Consider the following 17,488-nt stretch of genomic DNA (forward strand, 5'->3'; position numbering starts at 1 on the left):
TATTGATAGGACAGTCACAAAGCCAGCGATAATGGAATAACAGCAGAGAGGAAGAGGCGACAGGTTTCACTCTCGCCAAAATCTGTCCAAAATAAGCCCTATGCATTTCTATGGACTTAATTTGGTCTCCTGCCTTCCCGCCTTTGGGACAACAACTCCCATTGTATGGGTGGATAAGTGAGCATCTCATTATATACACATCTCTAGTTGCAGTTGAATTTCTTTACACCAAGGAGGAAGAGAGAGCATGATGCTCGTGAATTTGCATGTCCCATATAATGTAAGTGGTAATGATGAGTCAATCCCCTTAGACTAATTATTGTTTTCTGACACACACATTTTATTTTGTGTGTTTCACATAGCCAGCCACTCGAAGTCGTGGCGACAGTAGGCTATTTACTGTGCGTTGATTGACAACAATTAGGGGTCGACCGACTAATCGGAATGGCCGATTTCAAGTTTTTATAACTATCGGCATTTTTGGACACCGATCATGTCGATTATATTGCACTCCACGAGGTGACTGCATGGCAGGCTGACTACCTGTTATGTGACTGCAGCAAGGAGCCAAGGTAAGGTGCTAGCTAGCATTTAACGTATCTTATAAAAAAACAATCAATCTTAACATAATCACTAGTTAACGGTTGATATGGTCGATGATATTACTAGTTTATCTAGCTTGTCCTGCGTTGCATATAATCGATGCGGTGCCTGTTAATTTACCATTGAATCATAGACTACTTCGCCAAACGGTTATTTAACAAGCGCATTCGCGAAAAAAGCAGTCGTTGCACCAATGTGTACCTAACCATAAACATCAACGCCTTTCTTAAAATCAATACACAAGTATATATTTTTAAACCTGCATATTTAGTTAATATTGCCTGTTAACATGAATTTCTTTTAACTAGGGAAATTGTGTCACTTCTCTTACATTCTGTGCAACAGAGTCAGGCTATATGCAGCAGTTTGGGCCGCCTGGCTCGTTGTGAACTGTGTGAAGACCAACTTCGTCAAACGGGGGATGACTTAACAAAAGCGCATTTGCGAAAAAAGCACAATCGTTGTTCGAATGTACCTAACCATAAACATCAATGCCTTTCTTAAAATCAATACACAGAAGTATATTTTTTAAACTGCATATTTAGTTAAAAGGTTAGCAGGCAATATTAAACTAGGGAAATTGTGTCACTTCTCTTGCGTTCATTGCATGCAGAGTCAGGGTATATGCAACAGTTTGGGCCGCCTGGCTCGTTGCAAACTAATTTGTCAGAATTTTACGTAATTATGACATAACATTGAAGGTTGTGCAATGTAACAGCAATATTTAGACTTATGGATGCCGCCCGTTAGATAAAATACGGAACGGTTCCGTATTTCACTGAAAAAGTAAACGTTTTGTTTTCGAAATGATAGTTTCCGGACTTTACCATATTAATGACCTAAGGCTTGTATTTCTGTGTGTTGTTATGTTATAATTAAGTCTATGATAGAGCAGTCTGACTGAGCGGTGAGCACACAAGTATTTAAGTATATGACTGAGCGGTGGTAGGCAGAAGCAGGCGCGTAAGCATTCATTCAAACGGCACTTACGTGCGTTTGCCAGCAGCTCTTCGTTGTGCTTCAAGCATTGAGCTGTTTATGACTTCAAGCATATCAACTCCCGAGATTAGGCTGGTGTAACCGATGTGAAATGGCTAGCTAGTTAGCGGGGTGCGCGCTGATAGCTTTTCAATCGGTGATGTCACTCGCTCTGAGACCTTGAAGTAGTTGTTCCCCTTGTTCTGCATGGGCCACGGCTTTTGTGGAGAGATGGGTAACAATGCTTCGAGGGTGGCTGTTGTCGATGTGTTCCTGGTTCGAGCCCAGGTAGGAGCGAGGAGAGGGACGGAAGCTATGCTGTTACACTGGCAATACTAAAGTGCCGATAAGAACATCCAATAGTCAAAGGTATATGAAATACAAAATGATAGAGAGAAATAGTCCTATAATTCCTATAATAACTACAACCTAAAACTTGTTACCTGGGAGTATTGAAGACTCATGTTAAAAGGAACCACCAGCTTTCATATGTTCATGTTCTGAGCAAGGAACTGAAACGTTAGCTTTCTTACATGGCACATATTGCACTTTTACTTTCTTCTCCAACACTTTGTTTTTGCATTATTTAAACCAAATTGAACACGTTTCATTATTTAATTGAGGCTAAATTGATTTTATTGATGTATTATATTAAGTTAAAATAAGTGTTCATTCAGTATTGTTGTAATTGTCATTACAAAGAAAAATAAAAATGGCCTGTTTTAATTGGTATCGGCATTGACCTCTAAACTGAACAGCAAGTGCTGACTAGTTTATATAGAAGGTGTTAAACTGACTGAATAAAGTCTCTATGGGGCGGTAGGTAGCCTAGTGGTTAGAGCGCTGGGCCAGTAACCGAAAGGTTGCTAGATCGAAACCCCAAGCCGACAAGGTTAAAAATCTGTCGTTCTGCCCCTGAACAAGGCAGTTGACCCACTGTTCCTGGGTGTCTGTTCCTAGGCTGTCATTGTAATTAAGAATGTGTTCTTATTAACTGACTTGCCTAGTTAAAAATAAATAAATAAAATATCCTTTTGCCATTCTTAAATCATGCCATGTGGTTGTACAGTGCATTCGGGAAGTATTCAGACCCCTTGACTTTTTCCACATTTTCTTACATTACAGCCTTATTCTAAAATGTATTAAATAAATAACATCCTCATCAATCTACACACAATGCCCCATGATGACAAAGTGAAAACAGGTTTTTAATTTTTTTTGCAAAACTATTACAAATAAAAAAACGGATACCTTATTTCCATAAGTATTCAGACCCTTTGCTATGAGAAATTGAAATTATGCTCCGGTGCATTCTGTTTCCGTTGATCATCCTTGATGTTTACACAACTTGATTGGAGTCACCTGTGGTAAATTCAGTTGATAGGACATGATTTGGAAAGACACACACTTGTCTATATAATGTCCCACAGTTGACAGCGCATGTCAGAGCAAAAACCAAGCCATGAGGTCAAAGGAATTGTCCGTAGAGCTCCGAGACAGGATTGTGTCGAGGCATAGATCCTGGGAAGGGTACCAAAACATTTCTGCAGCATTAAAGGTCCCCAAGAACACAGTGGCCTCCATCATTCTGAAATGGAAGAAGTTTCAAACCACCAAGACCCTTAGAGCTGGCCGCACGGCCAAACTAAGCAATTGGGGGGAGAAGGGCCTTACTCAGGGAGGTGACCAAGAACCCTATGGCCACTGACAGAGCTCCAGAGTTCCTCTGTGGAGATGGGAGAACCTTCCAGAAGGACAACCATCTCTGCAGCACTCTACCAATCAGGCCTTTATGGTAGAGTGGCCAGGGGGAAGCCACTCCTCAGTAAAAGGCACCTAAAGGACTCTGACCATGAGAAACAAGGTTATCTTGTCTGATGCATAGTCGCTGTACCTCTGCCTACATGTACATATTACCTCGACTGACCGGTACCCCCTGTATATAGCCACAATATTGATATTTTCTTGCTGCTCTTTAATTATTTGTTACTGTTATTGAACATTTTTTTCTTAACTGCATTGTTGGTTAAGGGCTTGTAAGTAAGAATTTCACTGTAAGGTCTACTTACACCTGTTGTTTTCGGCGCATGTAACAAATACAATTTTAATTTGATGAAACTAAGATTGAACTCTTTGGCCTGAAATGCCAGGTGTCACGTCTGGAGGAGACCTGGCACCATCCCTACGGTGAAGCATGGTGGTGGCAGCATCATGCTGTGGGGATGTTTTTCAGCGGCAGGGACTGGGAGACCAGTCAGGGATGAGGCAAAGGTGAACGGAGCAAAGTACAGAGAGATCCTTGATGAAAACCTGCTCCAGAGCACTCAGGACCTCAGACTGGGACGAAGGTTCACCTTCCAACAGGACAACGACCCTAAGCACAGAGCCAAGACAACGCAGGATGGTCTTCGGGACAAGTCTCTATGTCCTTGAGTGGTCCAGCCAGAGCCCGGACTTGAACCCGATTGAACATCTCTAGAGAGACCTAAAAATAGCTTTGCAGCAACGCTCCCCATCCAATCTGACAGAGCTTGAGGATCTGCAGAGAAGAATGAGAGAAACTCCCCAAATACAGGTGTGCCAACCTTGTATGGTTATACCCACGAAGACTCGAGGCTGTAATCGCTGCCAAAGGTGCTTCAACAAAATACTGAGTAAAGGGTCTGAATACTTATGTCATATCAGTTTTTTATATATACATTTGCCCAAATCAAGATGTATTTGTCACATGTGCTGAATACAAGTGTAGAGCTTACTGTGAAATGCTTACTTACAAGCCCTTAACCAACAGTGCAGTTCAAGAAGAGTTTAAGAAAATATTTACAAAAAAATAAAGTAACGAGGCTGTATACAGGGGGTACCGGTACCGAGTCAGTTTGCTGGGGTACAGGTCAATGTAAATAGTCCGTTGGCCATTTGATTAATTGTTCAGCAATCTTATGGCTTGGGGGTAGAAGCTGTTAAAGAGCCTTTTGGTCCTAGACTTGGCACTCTGGAACAGCTTGCCATGCGGTAGCAGAGAACATTCTATGACTTGGGTGACTGGAGTCTCTGACAATTTTATGGGCCTTCCTCTGACACCGCCTACTGTGTAGGTCCTGGTTGGCTGGAAGCTTGTCCCCAGTGATGTACTGGGCCATTCGCACTACCCTCTAGCGCCTTAAGGTCAGATGCCGAGCAGTTGCCATACCAGGCAGTGATGCTCTCGGTGGTGCAGCTGTAGAACGTTTTGAGCATCTGGGGACCCATGCCAAATCTTTTCAGTCTCCTGAGGGGGAAAAAGTGTTGTCGTGCCCTCTTCATAACTGTCTTGTTGTGTTTGGACCAAGATAGTTCGTTGGTGACGTGGACGCCAAGGAAACTCTCAACCCGCTCCACTACAGCCTGTTCAGCCCGCCTTTTCCTGTAGTCCACGGTCAACTCCTTTGTCTTGCTCACATTGAGGGAGAGGTTTTTGTCCTGGCACCACACTGCCCGTTCTCTGACCACCTCACTATAGGCTCTCATCATTGTCTGATCAGGCCTACCACTGTTGTCGTCAGCAAACTTAATGATGGTGTTGAGTCGTGTTTGGCCACGCAGTCGTGGGTGAACAGGGAGTACAGGAGGGGACTAAAGTTCACACCCCTGTGTGGCCCCAGTTTTGAGGATCGGCGTGGCAGACGTGTTGTTGCCTACCCTTACCACCTGGGGCGGATTGTCAGGAAGTCCAGGATCCAGTTGCAGAGGGAGGTGTTTAGTCCCAGAGTCCTTAGCTTAGTGATTAACTTTGTGGGCACTCTGGTGTTGAGCTGTAGTCAATGAACAGCATTCTCACCTAGGTGTTCCCTTTGTCCAGGTGGAAAAGGGCAGTGCGGATTTGTGGATCTGTTGGGGCGGTATGCGATTTGGAGTGGGTTTAGGGTGTCCGGGAGGATGCTGTTAATGTGAGCCATAATCATTTAGGCAGGTTACGGTAATCATTTAGGCAGTTTATCTTTCGCTTCCTTGGGCACAGGGACTATGCTGGTCTACTTGAAACATGTAGGTATAACCGACTCGGTCAGGGAGGTTGAACATGTCAGTGAAGACACTTGCCAGGCGGTCCATGCATGCTTTGAGTTCTAACCCTAACCCACGTCCTGGTAATCCAAGGATTTTGCTTTGTTGTTATGGGGTGTGTGTGTATTGTGTGTCTATTGTTGAAGTGGGAAAAAAAACTTTAACAATTTTGGAAGAAGGCTGTAACAAAATGTGGGAAAAGTAAAGGGGGTTGAATACTTAACGTATCGCATCGGGACAAGTAAACCAAAATAATTCCTAGGTTCCTTTCCTAGGATATTGGGGCTTGCCAGACAATGATGGTAAAGTGCGAGACTCTCATTAGTCAGTGTAGCCCACCGAATCACATCGGTGAGAAAGCTGTTCATTTGGCTCCCTCATTTTCATAGGATACTGGTGGACTTTTTGGTGAACATCTGCAGATAAATTATGAAAATATTCTATGAAGATGGTGAATCATCACTGTTGGTAGTGGAGAGCCTCATTCTGGTCCAAATATGATCGTTAGGGCCCTCACAGAATCCACACATTAAAACAGAATGAAACCATTTTCAGAAATGTATTGACCTTAAGTAGGGAATCAACTGAATGTATTGAACACTTATTCATTTTCCCAAGTTTATCATAAGACATGAACCGAATGCTTCAGTGATTCGTATTTCCCGCAAATGTCTGAATAGGCAACCAGAATGCCTCTGCGTTTGTAGCCGTTAGCGATGATGCTAATGAAAACAGTCTTCTGGGAGAGGGAAAGGTTTTCCCAAAAACCTGCAAAGTAGCCTATGTTTACCTGGCAGAATGATATCATGATGATTTTCATCAACCAGTGGGTGTTTGTTTGGCAAACTCTACCATCACTCGTGAACTACAAAAACCCAGCTAAACGGCCTCTTGCTTGGTGTTCACTTGAATTAAAGGATAACTAAAACCACAAATACATTTCTCAGATTTTCCCAGACCTCAAAAGTGGTCTCCTCATGTGGTTTAAGCATTGTTGTGGACTTAACATTCCATTTAGTTGTTTTTCTGTTAAAAAAAAATCATGCTGAAAACAAAACTTATTTATTTTTCAAGATAATGTGTGCTATTTACTTCATTTCAAATTTATATAATTCATAATTTGAAAAACAAACATCTTTGGCAATTCATATTTTGCTGTAAAACTGTAAAGAATATTTTAATTGCAAGAGAAGACAATTTAAATGTTAAAGGTTTACTGTTCTCTTACTTAGAAAATAATCCTGGTCACATTGGCCTAGACCTAGACCATATCCAGAACTAGCAACTTTCAGTTATTTAAATTGTGAAGTAATGTCTTTCTACACAATACCACAACACATGTTCCCAATCAGAGAGGTAAATTCAATTAAGTATTCAGTTTCTCTGTGTATTTCAGATTGAACCAATGCATTTGGGTGCACCAGGGGGGCATTTGGGTGCACCAGGGGGGCATTTGGGTGCATCAGATTTTTTTTAAATTGTTTTTATTTTACCTTTATTTAACGAGGCAAGTCAGTTAACTTCTTGCGTCGAGCCATCCCGGATCCGGGATCGTGAATACAGCCTCAAGCTCATTACCATAACGCAACGTTAACTATTCATGAAAATCGCAAATGAAATGAAATTAATATGCTAGCTCTCAAGCTTAGCCTTTTGTTAACAACACTGTCATCTTAGATTTTCAAAATATGCTTCTCAACCATAGCAAAACAAGCATTTGTGTAACAGCTAGCGCAGCTAGCGTAGCATTTAGCGTTAGCATCAGCAGGCAACATTTTCACAAAAACCAGAAAATCATTCAAATAAAATCATTACCTTTGAAGAACTTCAGATGTTTTCAATGAGGAGACTCTCAGTTAGATAGCAAATGTTCAGTTTTTCCTGAAAGATTATTTGTTTAGGAGAAATTGCTCCGTTTGGTGCGTCACGTTTGGCTACCAAAAAAAAAACGAAAATTCACACTTCAAAACGCCAAACTTTTTTCCAAATTAACTCCATAATATCGACTGAAACATGGTAAACGTTGTTTAGAATCAATCCTCAAGGTGTTTTTCACATATCTCTTCATGATATATCGTTCGTTGAAAGCCTCCTCTCTCCTCTCAATCACTGGATGACTGCGTGCAGCTTGTAGATTATGCACCAATTTAGACAAAGGACACCGGGCGGACCCCTGGTAAATGTAGTCTCTTATGGCCAATCTTCCAATGATATGCCTACAAATATGTCACAATGCTGCAGACACCTTGGAGAAACAATAGAAAGGGCAGGCTCATTCCCGGCGCATTCACAGCCATATAAGGAGACAATGGAAAACAGAGCTTCAAAAATTCTGCCCATTTCCTGGTTGAAGTTTCATCTTGGTTTCGCCTGTAGCATGAGTTCTGTGGCACTCACAGATAATATCTTTGCAGTTTTGGAAACGTTAGTGTTTTCTTTCCAAAGCTGCCAATTATATGCATAGTCGAGCATCTTTTCGTGACAAAATATTGCGCTTAAAACGGGCACGTTTTTTTATCCATAAATTAAGAGAGCGCCCCCTATATCCAAGAAGTTAAGAACAAATTCTTATTTTCAATGACTGCCTACGAACAGTGGGTTAACTGCCTGTTCAGGGGCAGAACGACAGATTTGTACCTTGTCAGCTCGGGGGTTTGAACTTGCAACCTTCCGATTACTAGTCCAACGTTCTAAACACTAGGCTACCCTGCCGCCCCAGATGTGAACCCAAAGTGGCCAAGTCCCCCGGGCCGGGGGCGCCTGGCTGGCTACTCTATGTACTGGTCATGAATGTATTATTTATCAGTATGTATTTGTATTAACTTGTGAAATACACCTCGACTCCCCAGGACGGCCTTGGCCCGGTTCAGAAATGCTCAGCTGGAGGAGGGCAAAGTCAGGGTGAGGAAGATGATGATGATGATGATGTCCTTTAGGGGAATGATTAGAAATTTTAGATTTCTTGTCCCAGAGTTCACTAAACACCATAAAGTCATGTCGTCGTGGCTCTTGTGTTGTTATCCTGACATGTTTGTTGACTGTTCCAGGAGAGGAGACCGTTCCTGGCCTCAGAATGTACTGAGCTGCCTAAAGCAGAGAAGTGGAGACGACAGATTATCAGTGAGATCTCCAAGAAAGTTGCTCAGATTCAAAATGGTGAGTTGTACTACATATGACATTGAACCGTTAATAAATGTTTATGAATGAAGAGCATAACCTCATCCATGTGTTTGCCTGTTATTCTCTGATAGCTGGTCTGGGAGAGTTTAAGATCCGGGACCTGAACGATGAGATCAATAAGCTGCTGAGAGAGAAAGGTCACTGGGAGGTCAGGATCAAGGAGCTGGGAGGACCTGACTACGGGGTAATAGAGTTGGGAGATTTCAACCTTTATCCTATGGTGGTTATGTGCCCCCCCCTCCATCCAGGATGGAACTGTTTCTTTTATATCACCTTCCATTAAAAGGATCACATACACATACATTCTTACATCATCACATTTAAACCAGTCAGTCCATGTTACATTCACTAACAACACAGAGGACATTAATACATTCACTAACAGAAGAGATTAATACATTCACTAACAACTTGTTTTTCAACCACTCCACAGATTTCTTGTTAACAAACTACAGTTTTGGCAAGTCAGTTAGGACATCTACTTTGTGCATGACGCAAGTTATTTTTCACTATCACAATTCCAGTGGGTCAGAAGTTAACATATACTAAGTTGACTGTGCCTTTAAACAGCTTGGAAAATTCCAGAAAAGGATTTCATGGCTTTAGAAGCTTCTGATAGGCTAATTGACATAATTTGAGTCAATTGGAGGTGGATCTGTGGATGTATTTCAAGGCCTACCTTCAAACTCAGTGCCTCTTTGCTTGACATAATGGGAAAATCCAAAGAAATCAGCCAAGACCTCAGAAGAAAAAACAATTGTAGACCTCCACAAGTCTGGTTCAACCTTGGGAGCAATTTCCAAACGCCTGAAGGTACCACGTTCATCTGTACAAACAATAGTACGCAAGTATAAACACCATGGGACCATGCAGCCATCATATCGTTCAGGAAGGAGACGCGTTCTGTCTCCTAGAGATGAATGTACTTTGGTGCGAAATGTGCAAATCGATCCCAGAACAACAGCAAAGGACCTTGTGAAGATGCTGGAGAAAACAGGTACAAAATATCTATATCCATAGTAAAACTAGTCCTATCTCGATTTAACCTGGGAGGCCACTCAGCAAGGAAGAAGCCACTGCTCCAAAACCGCCATAAAAAGCCAGACTACAGTTTGCACCTGCACATGGGGACAAAGGTTGTACTTTTTGGAGAAACTTCCTCTGGTTTGATGAAACAAAAATATATATTTTTGGCCATAATGACAATCGTTATGTTTGGAGGAAAATGGGGGATGCTTGCAAGCCGAAGAACACCATCCCAACCTTGAAGCAGCATCATGTTGTGGGGGTGCTTTGCTGCAGAAGGGACTGGTGCACTTTAAAAAAAAAAAATGATGGCATCATGAGGTAGGAAAAATATGTGGATATATTGAAGCAACATCTCAAGACATCAGTCAGGAAGTTAAAGCTTGGTCGCAAATAGGTCTTCTAAATGGACAATGACCCCAAGCATACTTCCAAAAGTTGTGGAAAAATGGCTTAAGTACAACAAAGTCGAGGTGTGGCCATCACAAAACCCTGACCTCAATCCTATAGAAAATTTGTGGGCAGAACTGAAAAAGCCTGTGTGAGCAAGGAGGCCAAAATTCACCCAATTTATTGTGGGAAGCATGTGGAAGGCTACTCAAAACGTTTGAGGCAAGTTAAACAATTTAAAGGCAATACTACCAAATACTAATTGAGTGCATGTAATCTTCTGACCCACTGGGAATGTGATGAAAAAAAGCTAAAAGCAAATAATTCTCTCAACTATTATTCTGACATTTCACATTGGTGATCCTAACTGACCTAAAACTTTTTTTACTAGGATTAAATGTCAGGAATTGTGAAAACTGAGTTTAAATGTAATTGGCTAAGGTGTATGTAAACTTCCGACTTCAACTGTAAGTACATATACCGATACAATTTACTTTGCATTTAGTAGTCCAACAGCACAAGGAAGGAATGAATGTTAGAACACATTCTTCTTGGCCATGGGCATTCTGAAGCGCCGGCCAGAGGGAAGCCTCTCAAACTGAAGGTGTGGAGAGGGTGGGAGGGGTCGCCAACGACAGCCAGTGCCTTCCTTTTGGTTGCCTTGCTGAACAAACTGCTCCAATGTGACTGTGGTTGACCAACTACTTTGCTGGCTGTGTTTACTATTCTGGTTTGTTTGCTTTTACTCCTCATGTTCAGATTACCAGACTGTCATATTGAATGTGAGGATCCTCTTCACCAGATCAGATTACCAGACTGTCATAATGAATGTGAGGTTGCTCTCCACCAGCTCAGATTACCAGACTGTCATATTGAACGTGAGGATGCTCTCCACCAGACTGCTGTACATCCTCCAGAACATCCTGGCTGACCCCAAACCCCTTCAATTTCCTGATTTAAAAACAGGCGCCGACTTGCTTTGTATTTATTTTAAGTCTGTATTCTCTGTAAAACTCAGATTGTTATCAATTTGTGTCCCTGGGTATTTGAAACACTGGTTGGTCGTTCAGAGACAGTGGTTGAGACATTGGCAGGTTGTTGCCATTGATGATGAGCTCCTTTGTCTCTTCCACATTGATGTGGAGGGCACTTGACCGGCACTATTCTTGAAGGTTGTTGGTCTGTTTTATAAATAGCTGTCCCCATCTGACGTAGCATCTTTAATAAAGAGTCCTACCAGAGCCATGTCATCCGCGTACTTGAAAAGGCTCACATTGTTTCCTTGGAGATAAAGACCAACAACGGTGAAATGACACAGCCCTGGGGCGCCCCTGTGTTCAGGGTCAGTTCATCAGAGAGAGGACACAGCCCCGGGGTCCCCCTGTGTTCAGGGTCAGTTCATCAGAGAGAGGACACAGCCCTGGGGCACCCCTGTGTTCAGGGTCAGTTCATCAGAGAGGGCCCATTCATGAGGCCCCGTGTGTTCAGGTCAGTTCATCAGAGAGGCCCCATTCACGAGGACCCTCTGTGTGCGATCAGTTGAAGTCCTTCATCCAAATTGCCAGGCCTCCGTTGACGTTCAGGTCCAGTAGTCGTTTCAGCAGTGTGTGGATTTGCATTGTATTGAAAGCTAAACTAAAATCAATAAATAAAATGTGATATGATTTAGCATGTTGAAGGTGACTAGCCACCATGTTCACCAAGGTCAGTGTAGCATCCTCAGTCCCCCTCTGTGCCTTATAGGAACAAAAATAAAAAATGATATTGTGCGAAATAGAATGCAATTGGGTGAATCATGACAAAATATGATAATGTTGAAAGCCTGGGCAGATGCCAAGTGCAGGCAATGGCAAATCTTGAGGAACAGGCTGTCTTACCGTAGTGAGTTAGGTTATAGGACATTTTTAAATTTTTTAAATATTTTTTTTACATGCCATATTGTATTTACTTAGCCACCATGACCTCATTTGCTCACATTGTATATAGACTTATTTTTCTACTGTAAGACGCATCATAGCATTAGTATCGACCAACCCTATGGGGTAAGACTCATCATAGCATTAGTATCGACCAACACTACAGGGTAAGACGCATCATAGCATTAGTATCGACCAACCCTACTCAGAGAGGCCCCAACCCTATGTCACTCTTCCGCATCTGCGGTGAAAGGTGACAGAGTTAGACTGGTGTTTGTCAGACCATGAGGCATCTCGAAAATTGGTATTCTCACAAAATTGTCTGTAGTGTACGAACTGTTTGGCTTACAAACTATTATGAACCATCTGTGGAGAAATGAGACTCTCACGAACACTTTGGTGTTCTCCAACCCCCACAAGCGTCTTGGGACTCGTCTGAAGTCGGACCAGCCAATCTGACAACTTCTGTATGTGGTGTCCTAACAGTTTGGGCTACACACACCATCTGTGGAAAGGTGAGACTCTCGCAAACACGTACATGTCGGTTGTTTTACAAGAGCAAAAATCCACAAAGCAGAAATCGGAGCACAAGTCAGAATTGGGGCTAGCAACCGTAGATGGGCCAGGCAGTACATGCACATTTCCAGATATCATCAACAGTAATACAATCACGGCACGGCAGAGGACAGAGAGAGCTCTGCAGTGTTGATTTATGACATTTGATTGTGCATCAGATGGCAACAAGGTCATATTGTACAGCAATTTCATCAGGTAATATTAATACAAACCCGGCGAGAGGTGGTTAGAATAGGATGGGAGGCAAGAGTCTGTGTAACCAATAGAGTCAGTCGCGAGTGTGGGAACAAACACATTCTGTCCCACGGCTGGGTAAACAAGCAAGTTCATAGTCAACAAAGCGTGCAGGAGTCATGAGGCAAATACCTTAAAGGACAAGAAAAATAATGTAATGACTTGGGGCCATTGTAAGTTCAGAGTCACTCGCCCCAACAAGATAACTTGAGAGAGTAGCTCTCTAGGTCTATACTAGTTAATTAAAGCATTTCTGAGTAAGCTCACATAATTAGCCTCCCTAAAATTCTGATCAGTCCAAAGTCTGCGGTGTGTGTGTAAGTGCGTATGTGCTGGAGGTGAGCAAAAGCTTGGGAGAGACAGAAGGGGGGAGTGTGGCGGGGTACCTGTACCAGACAAGGGGAGACAGGCCACGGCAGACGGTGAACAGATCACCAGGTGTAATCCAAGCAACGGGAGTAGGTTTCACACACTAGTGGGAGAAGTTTTTGTCATGAAGCTGAGTAGGACAAGTCGTGTTCAACCTTACCAAACAGGTGTGTGGTGGAGCAGATAAGTTCAAAGTGAAAAAGCTGAACGAAACACATGAAGACAACCAAGACACTGGTAAAATGGCTAAATTCCAAAGCCAAATCAAACAGCTAGTTAAGTCATTACCTGATCACTGATGTAATGTTAATGAGATATTAAGTGACTCTCAGTAAAGTGTTAGTCTTGTCCTGAACAATCTTTATGTTCTCTTGTGTCTATCTTCCAGAGAGTGGGACCAAAGATGCTGGACCATGAAGGGAAGGAGGTCCCAGGAAACAGAGGATATAAATACTTTGGAGCAGCTAAAGACCTGCCTGGAGTCAGAGAGCTGTTTGAGAAAGAACGTAGGTTTACTGGCAATTGATACTCCAAGGATGATATCCAGTTTAGGTTAATACCATGTTTGATACCACTATGGAATGTGTACTGATCACCCCCCCCAGCCATCCCTCCCCCCAGGAAGAGCAGAGCGGAGCTGATGAAGGACATCGATGCTGAGTACTACGGATACAGAGATGAGGATGATGGGGCGCTGGTCCCTCTGGAGCAAGAGTACGAAAAAGAAGGTAGTCCCCTGTTCTGTAACACCCCTCTGCAGTAGATGAATATCCTCCCTGCTGGGTGACACCCCTCTGCAGTAGATTAATATCCTCCCTGCTGAGTGACACCCCTCTGCAGTGGATGAATATCCTCCCTGCTGGGTGACACCCCTCTGCAGTAGATGAATATCCTCCCTGCTGGGTGACACCCCTCTGCAGTGGATGAATATCCTCCCTGCTGGGTGACACCCCTCTGCAGTAGATGAATATCCTCCCTGCTGGGTGACACCCCTCTGCAGTAGATGAATATCCTCCCTGCTGGGTGACACCCCTCTGCAGTGGATGAATATCCTCCCTGCTGGGTGACACCGCCTTCCCCTCTGTTGTGACATTAGCCTTCCCCTCTGTTGTGACATTAGCCTTCCCCTCTGTTGTGACATTAGCCTTCCCCTCTGTTGTGACATTAGCCTTCCCCTCTGTTGTGACATTAGCCTTCCCCTCTGTTGTGACATTAGCCTTCCCCTCTGTTGACATTAGCCTTCCCCTCTGTTGTGACATTAGCCTTCCCCTCTGTTGTGACATTAGCCTTCCCCTCTGTTGTGACATTAGCCTTCCCCTCTGTTGTGACATTAGCCTTCCCCTCTGTTGTGACATTAGCCTTCCCCTCTGTTGTCCCAGGTTGTGACATTAGCCTTTCCCTCTGTTGTGACATTATCCTTTCCCTCTGTTGTGACATTAGCCTTTCCCTCTGTTGTGACATTAGCCTTTCCGTCTGTTGTCCCAGGTTTTGACATTAGCCTTCCCCTCTGTGACATTAGCCTTCCCCCTGTTGTCCCAGGTTGTGACATTAGCCTTCCCCTCTGTTGTCCCAGGTTGTGACATTAGCCTTCTCCTTTGTTGTCCCAGGTTGTGACATTAGCCTTCCCCTCTGTTGTCCCAGGTTGTGACATTAGCCTTCCCCTCTGTTGTCCCAGGTTGTGACATTAGCCTTCCCCTCTGTTGTCCCAGGTTGTGACATTAGCCTTCCCCTCTGTTGTGACATTAGCCTTCCCCTCTGTTGTGACATTAGCCTTTCCCTCTGTTGTGACATTAGCCTTTCCCTCTGTTGTGACATTAGCCTTTCCCTCTGTTGTCCCAGGTTGTGACATTAGCCTTCCCCCTGTTGTCCCAGGTTGTGACATTAGCATTTCCCCCTGTTGTGACATTAGCCTTCCCCTCTGTTGTCCCAGGTTGTGACATTAGCCTTCCCCTCTGTTGTCCCAGGTTGTGACATTAGCCTTCCCCTCTGTTGTCCCAGGTTGTGACATTAGCCTTCCCCTCTGTTGTCCCAGGTTGTGACATTAGCCTTCCCCTCTGTTGTCCCAGGTTGTGACATTAGCCTTCCCCTCTGTTGTGACATTAGCCTTCCCCTCTGTTGTGACATTAGCCTTCCCCTCTGTTGTGACATTAGCCTTCCCCTCTGTTGTCCCAGGTTGTGACATTAGCCTTCCCTCTGTTGTGACATTAGCCTTTCCCTCTGTTGTGACATTAGCCTTCCCCTCTGTTGTCCCAGGTTGTGACATTAGCCTTCTCCTTTGTTGTCCCAGGTTGTGACATTAGCCTTCCCCTCTGTTGTCCCAGGTTGTGACATTAGCCTTCCCCTCTGTTGTCCCAGGTTGTGACATTAGCCTTCCCCTCTGTTGTGACATTAGCCTTCCCCTCTGTTGTGACATTAGCCTTTCCCTCTGTTGTGACATTAGCCTTCCCCTCTGTTGTGACATTAGCCTTCCCCTCTGTTGTGACATTAGCCTTCCCCTCTGTTGTGACATTAGCCTTCCCCTCTGTTGTGACATTAGCCTTCCCCTCTGTTGTGACATTAGCCTTCCCCTCTGTTGTGACATTGTGCCTTCCCCTCTGTTGTGACATTAGCCTTTCCCTCTGTTGTGACATTAGCCTTCCCCTCTGTTGTCCCAGGTTGTGACATTAGCCTTCCCCTCTGTTGTGACATTAGCCTTCCCCTCTGTTGTGACATTAGCCTTCCCCTCTGTTGTGACATTAGCCTTTCCCTCTGTTGTGACATTAGCCTTCCCCTCTGTTGTCCCAGGTTTTGACATTAGTCTTCCCCTCTGTTGTCCCAGGTTGTGACATTAGCCTTCCCCTCTGTTGTCCCAGGTTGTGACATTAGCCTTCCCCTCTGTTGTCCCAGGTTGTGACATTAGCCTTCCCCTCTGTTGTCCCAGGTTGTGACATTAGCCTTCCCCCTCTGTTGTGACATCAGCCTTTCCGTCTGTTGTCCCAGGTTGTGACATTAGCCTTTCCGTCTGTTGTCCCAGGTTGTGACATTAGCCTTCCCCTCTGTTGTCCCAGGTTGTGACATTAGCCTTCCCCCTGTTGTCCCAGGTTGTGACATTAGCATTTCCCTCTGTTGTCCCAGGTTGTGACATTAGCCTTCCCCTCTGTTGTGACATTAGCCTTCCCCTCTGTTGTGACATTAGCCTTCCCCTCTGTTGTGACATTAGCCTTCCCCTCTGTTGTGACATTAGCCTTCCCCTCTGTTGTGACATTAGCCTTCCCCTCTGTTGTCCCAGGTTGTGACATTAGCCTTCCCCTCTGTTGTGACATTAGCCTTCCCCTCTGTTGTCCCAGGTTGTGACATTATTCTTCCCCTCTGTTTTTATTTATTTTTATTTATTTTATTTTACCTTTATTTAACCAGGTAGGCAAGTTGAGAACAAGTTCTCATTTACAATTGCGACCTGGCCAAGATAAAGCAAAGCAGTTCGACAGATACAACGACACAGAGTTACACATGGAGTAAAACAAACATACAGTCAATAATACAGTATAAACAAGTCTATATACAATGTGAGCAAATGAGGTGAGAAGGGAGGTAAAGGTAAAAAAGGCCATGGTGGCAAAGTAAATACAATATAGTAAGTAAAACACTGGAATGGTAGTTTTGCAATGGAAGAATGTGCAAAGTAGAAATAAAAATAATGGGGTGCAAAGGAGCAAAATAAATATTTAAATAAAAATTAAATACAGTTGGGAAAGAGGTAGTTGTTTGGGCTAAATTATAGGTGGGCTATGTACAGGTGCAGTAATCTGTGAGCTGCTCTGACAGTTGGTGCTTAAAGTTAGTGAGGGAGACATTAGCCTTCCCCTCTGTTGTCCCAGGTGTTGACATTAGCCTTTCCGTCTGTTGTCCCAGGTGTTGACATTAGCCTTCCCCTCTGCTGTCCCAGATTGTGACATTAGGCTATCCCTGTGTTGTCCTGGTGAAGAGGGAGGCTGTCTGTGTAGGAGCTCTATCCAGCTGTATCCTGCTGTGTTCTTGTGACCTGATAGTAATCGGTGATGTGATGGTGCTCAGAGACCATGTGTTCCCTATTAGAGTAAATGTCTAATATTTTTGTCTTATACATGGAGCACAGGACCACTAATGGCCTCATGAGAACCTCTAGCCTCAACTAGAGGATGGTGGCCTCTAGCCTC

General features: G+C 43.8%; 1 protein-coding gene and 1 long non-coding RNA gene across 22 annotated transcripts in view; both read left to right on the forward strand.

Moving 5' to 3' along the window:
• Positions 1 to 17,488, forward strand: part of isy1 (ISY1 splicing factor homolog) — a 29,481-nt gene that overhangs the window by 7,403 nt on the left and 4,590 nt on the right. Inside the window, exons 3-7 of the mRNA XM_024416255.2 lie at positions 8,472 to 8,523; positions 8,670 to 8,778; positions 8,874 to 8,986; positions 13,702 to 13,819; positions 13,919 to 14,041. Coding sequence (XP_024272023.1) covers positions 8,472 to 8,523; positions 8,670 to 8,778; positions 8,874 to 8,986; positions 13,702 to 13,819; positions 13,919 to 14,041 — 515 coding nt within the window. The remainder of the gene's footprint in view (positions 1 to 8,471; positions 8,524 to 8,669; positions 8,779 to 8,873; positions 8,987 to 13,701; positions 13,820 to 13,918; positions 14,042 to 17,488) is intronic.
• LOC112247484 lies at positions 14,048 to 16,748 on the forward strand. Of its 21 annotated transcripts, none has more exons than XR_006084491.1 (5): positions 14,048 to 15,566; positions 15,601 to 16,087; positions 16,132 to 16,223; positions 16,293 to 16,350; positions 16,428 to 16,747. It is a non-coding gene; the product is annotated as an uncharacterized LOC112247484 (long non-coding RNA). The 21 variants fall into 21 exon arrangements; XR_006084489.1 differs by having other exon boundaries at positions 14,048 to 15,556; XR_006084500.1 differs by having other exon boundaries at positions 14,048 to 15,556; positions 15,669 to 16,087.

The sequence above is a fragment of the Oncorhynchus tshawytscha genome, linkage group LG02, assembly GCF_018296145.1.
Source record: "Oncorhynchus tshawytscha isolate Ot180627B linkage group LG02, Otsh_v2.0, whole genome shotgun sequence".
In the NCBI taxonomy this organism is placed as follows: Eukaryota; Metazoa; Chordata; class Actinopteri; order Salmoniformes; family Salmonidae; genus Oncorhynchus; species Oncorhynchus tshawytscha.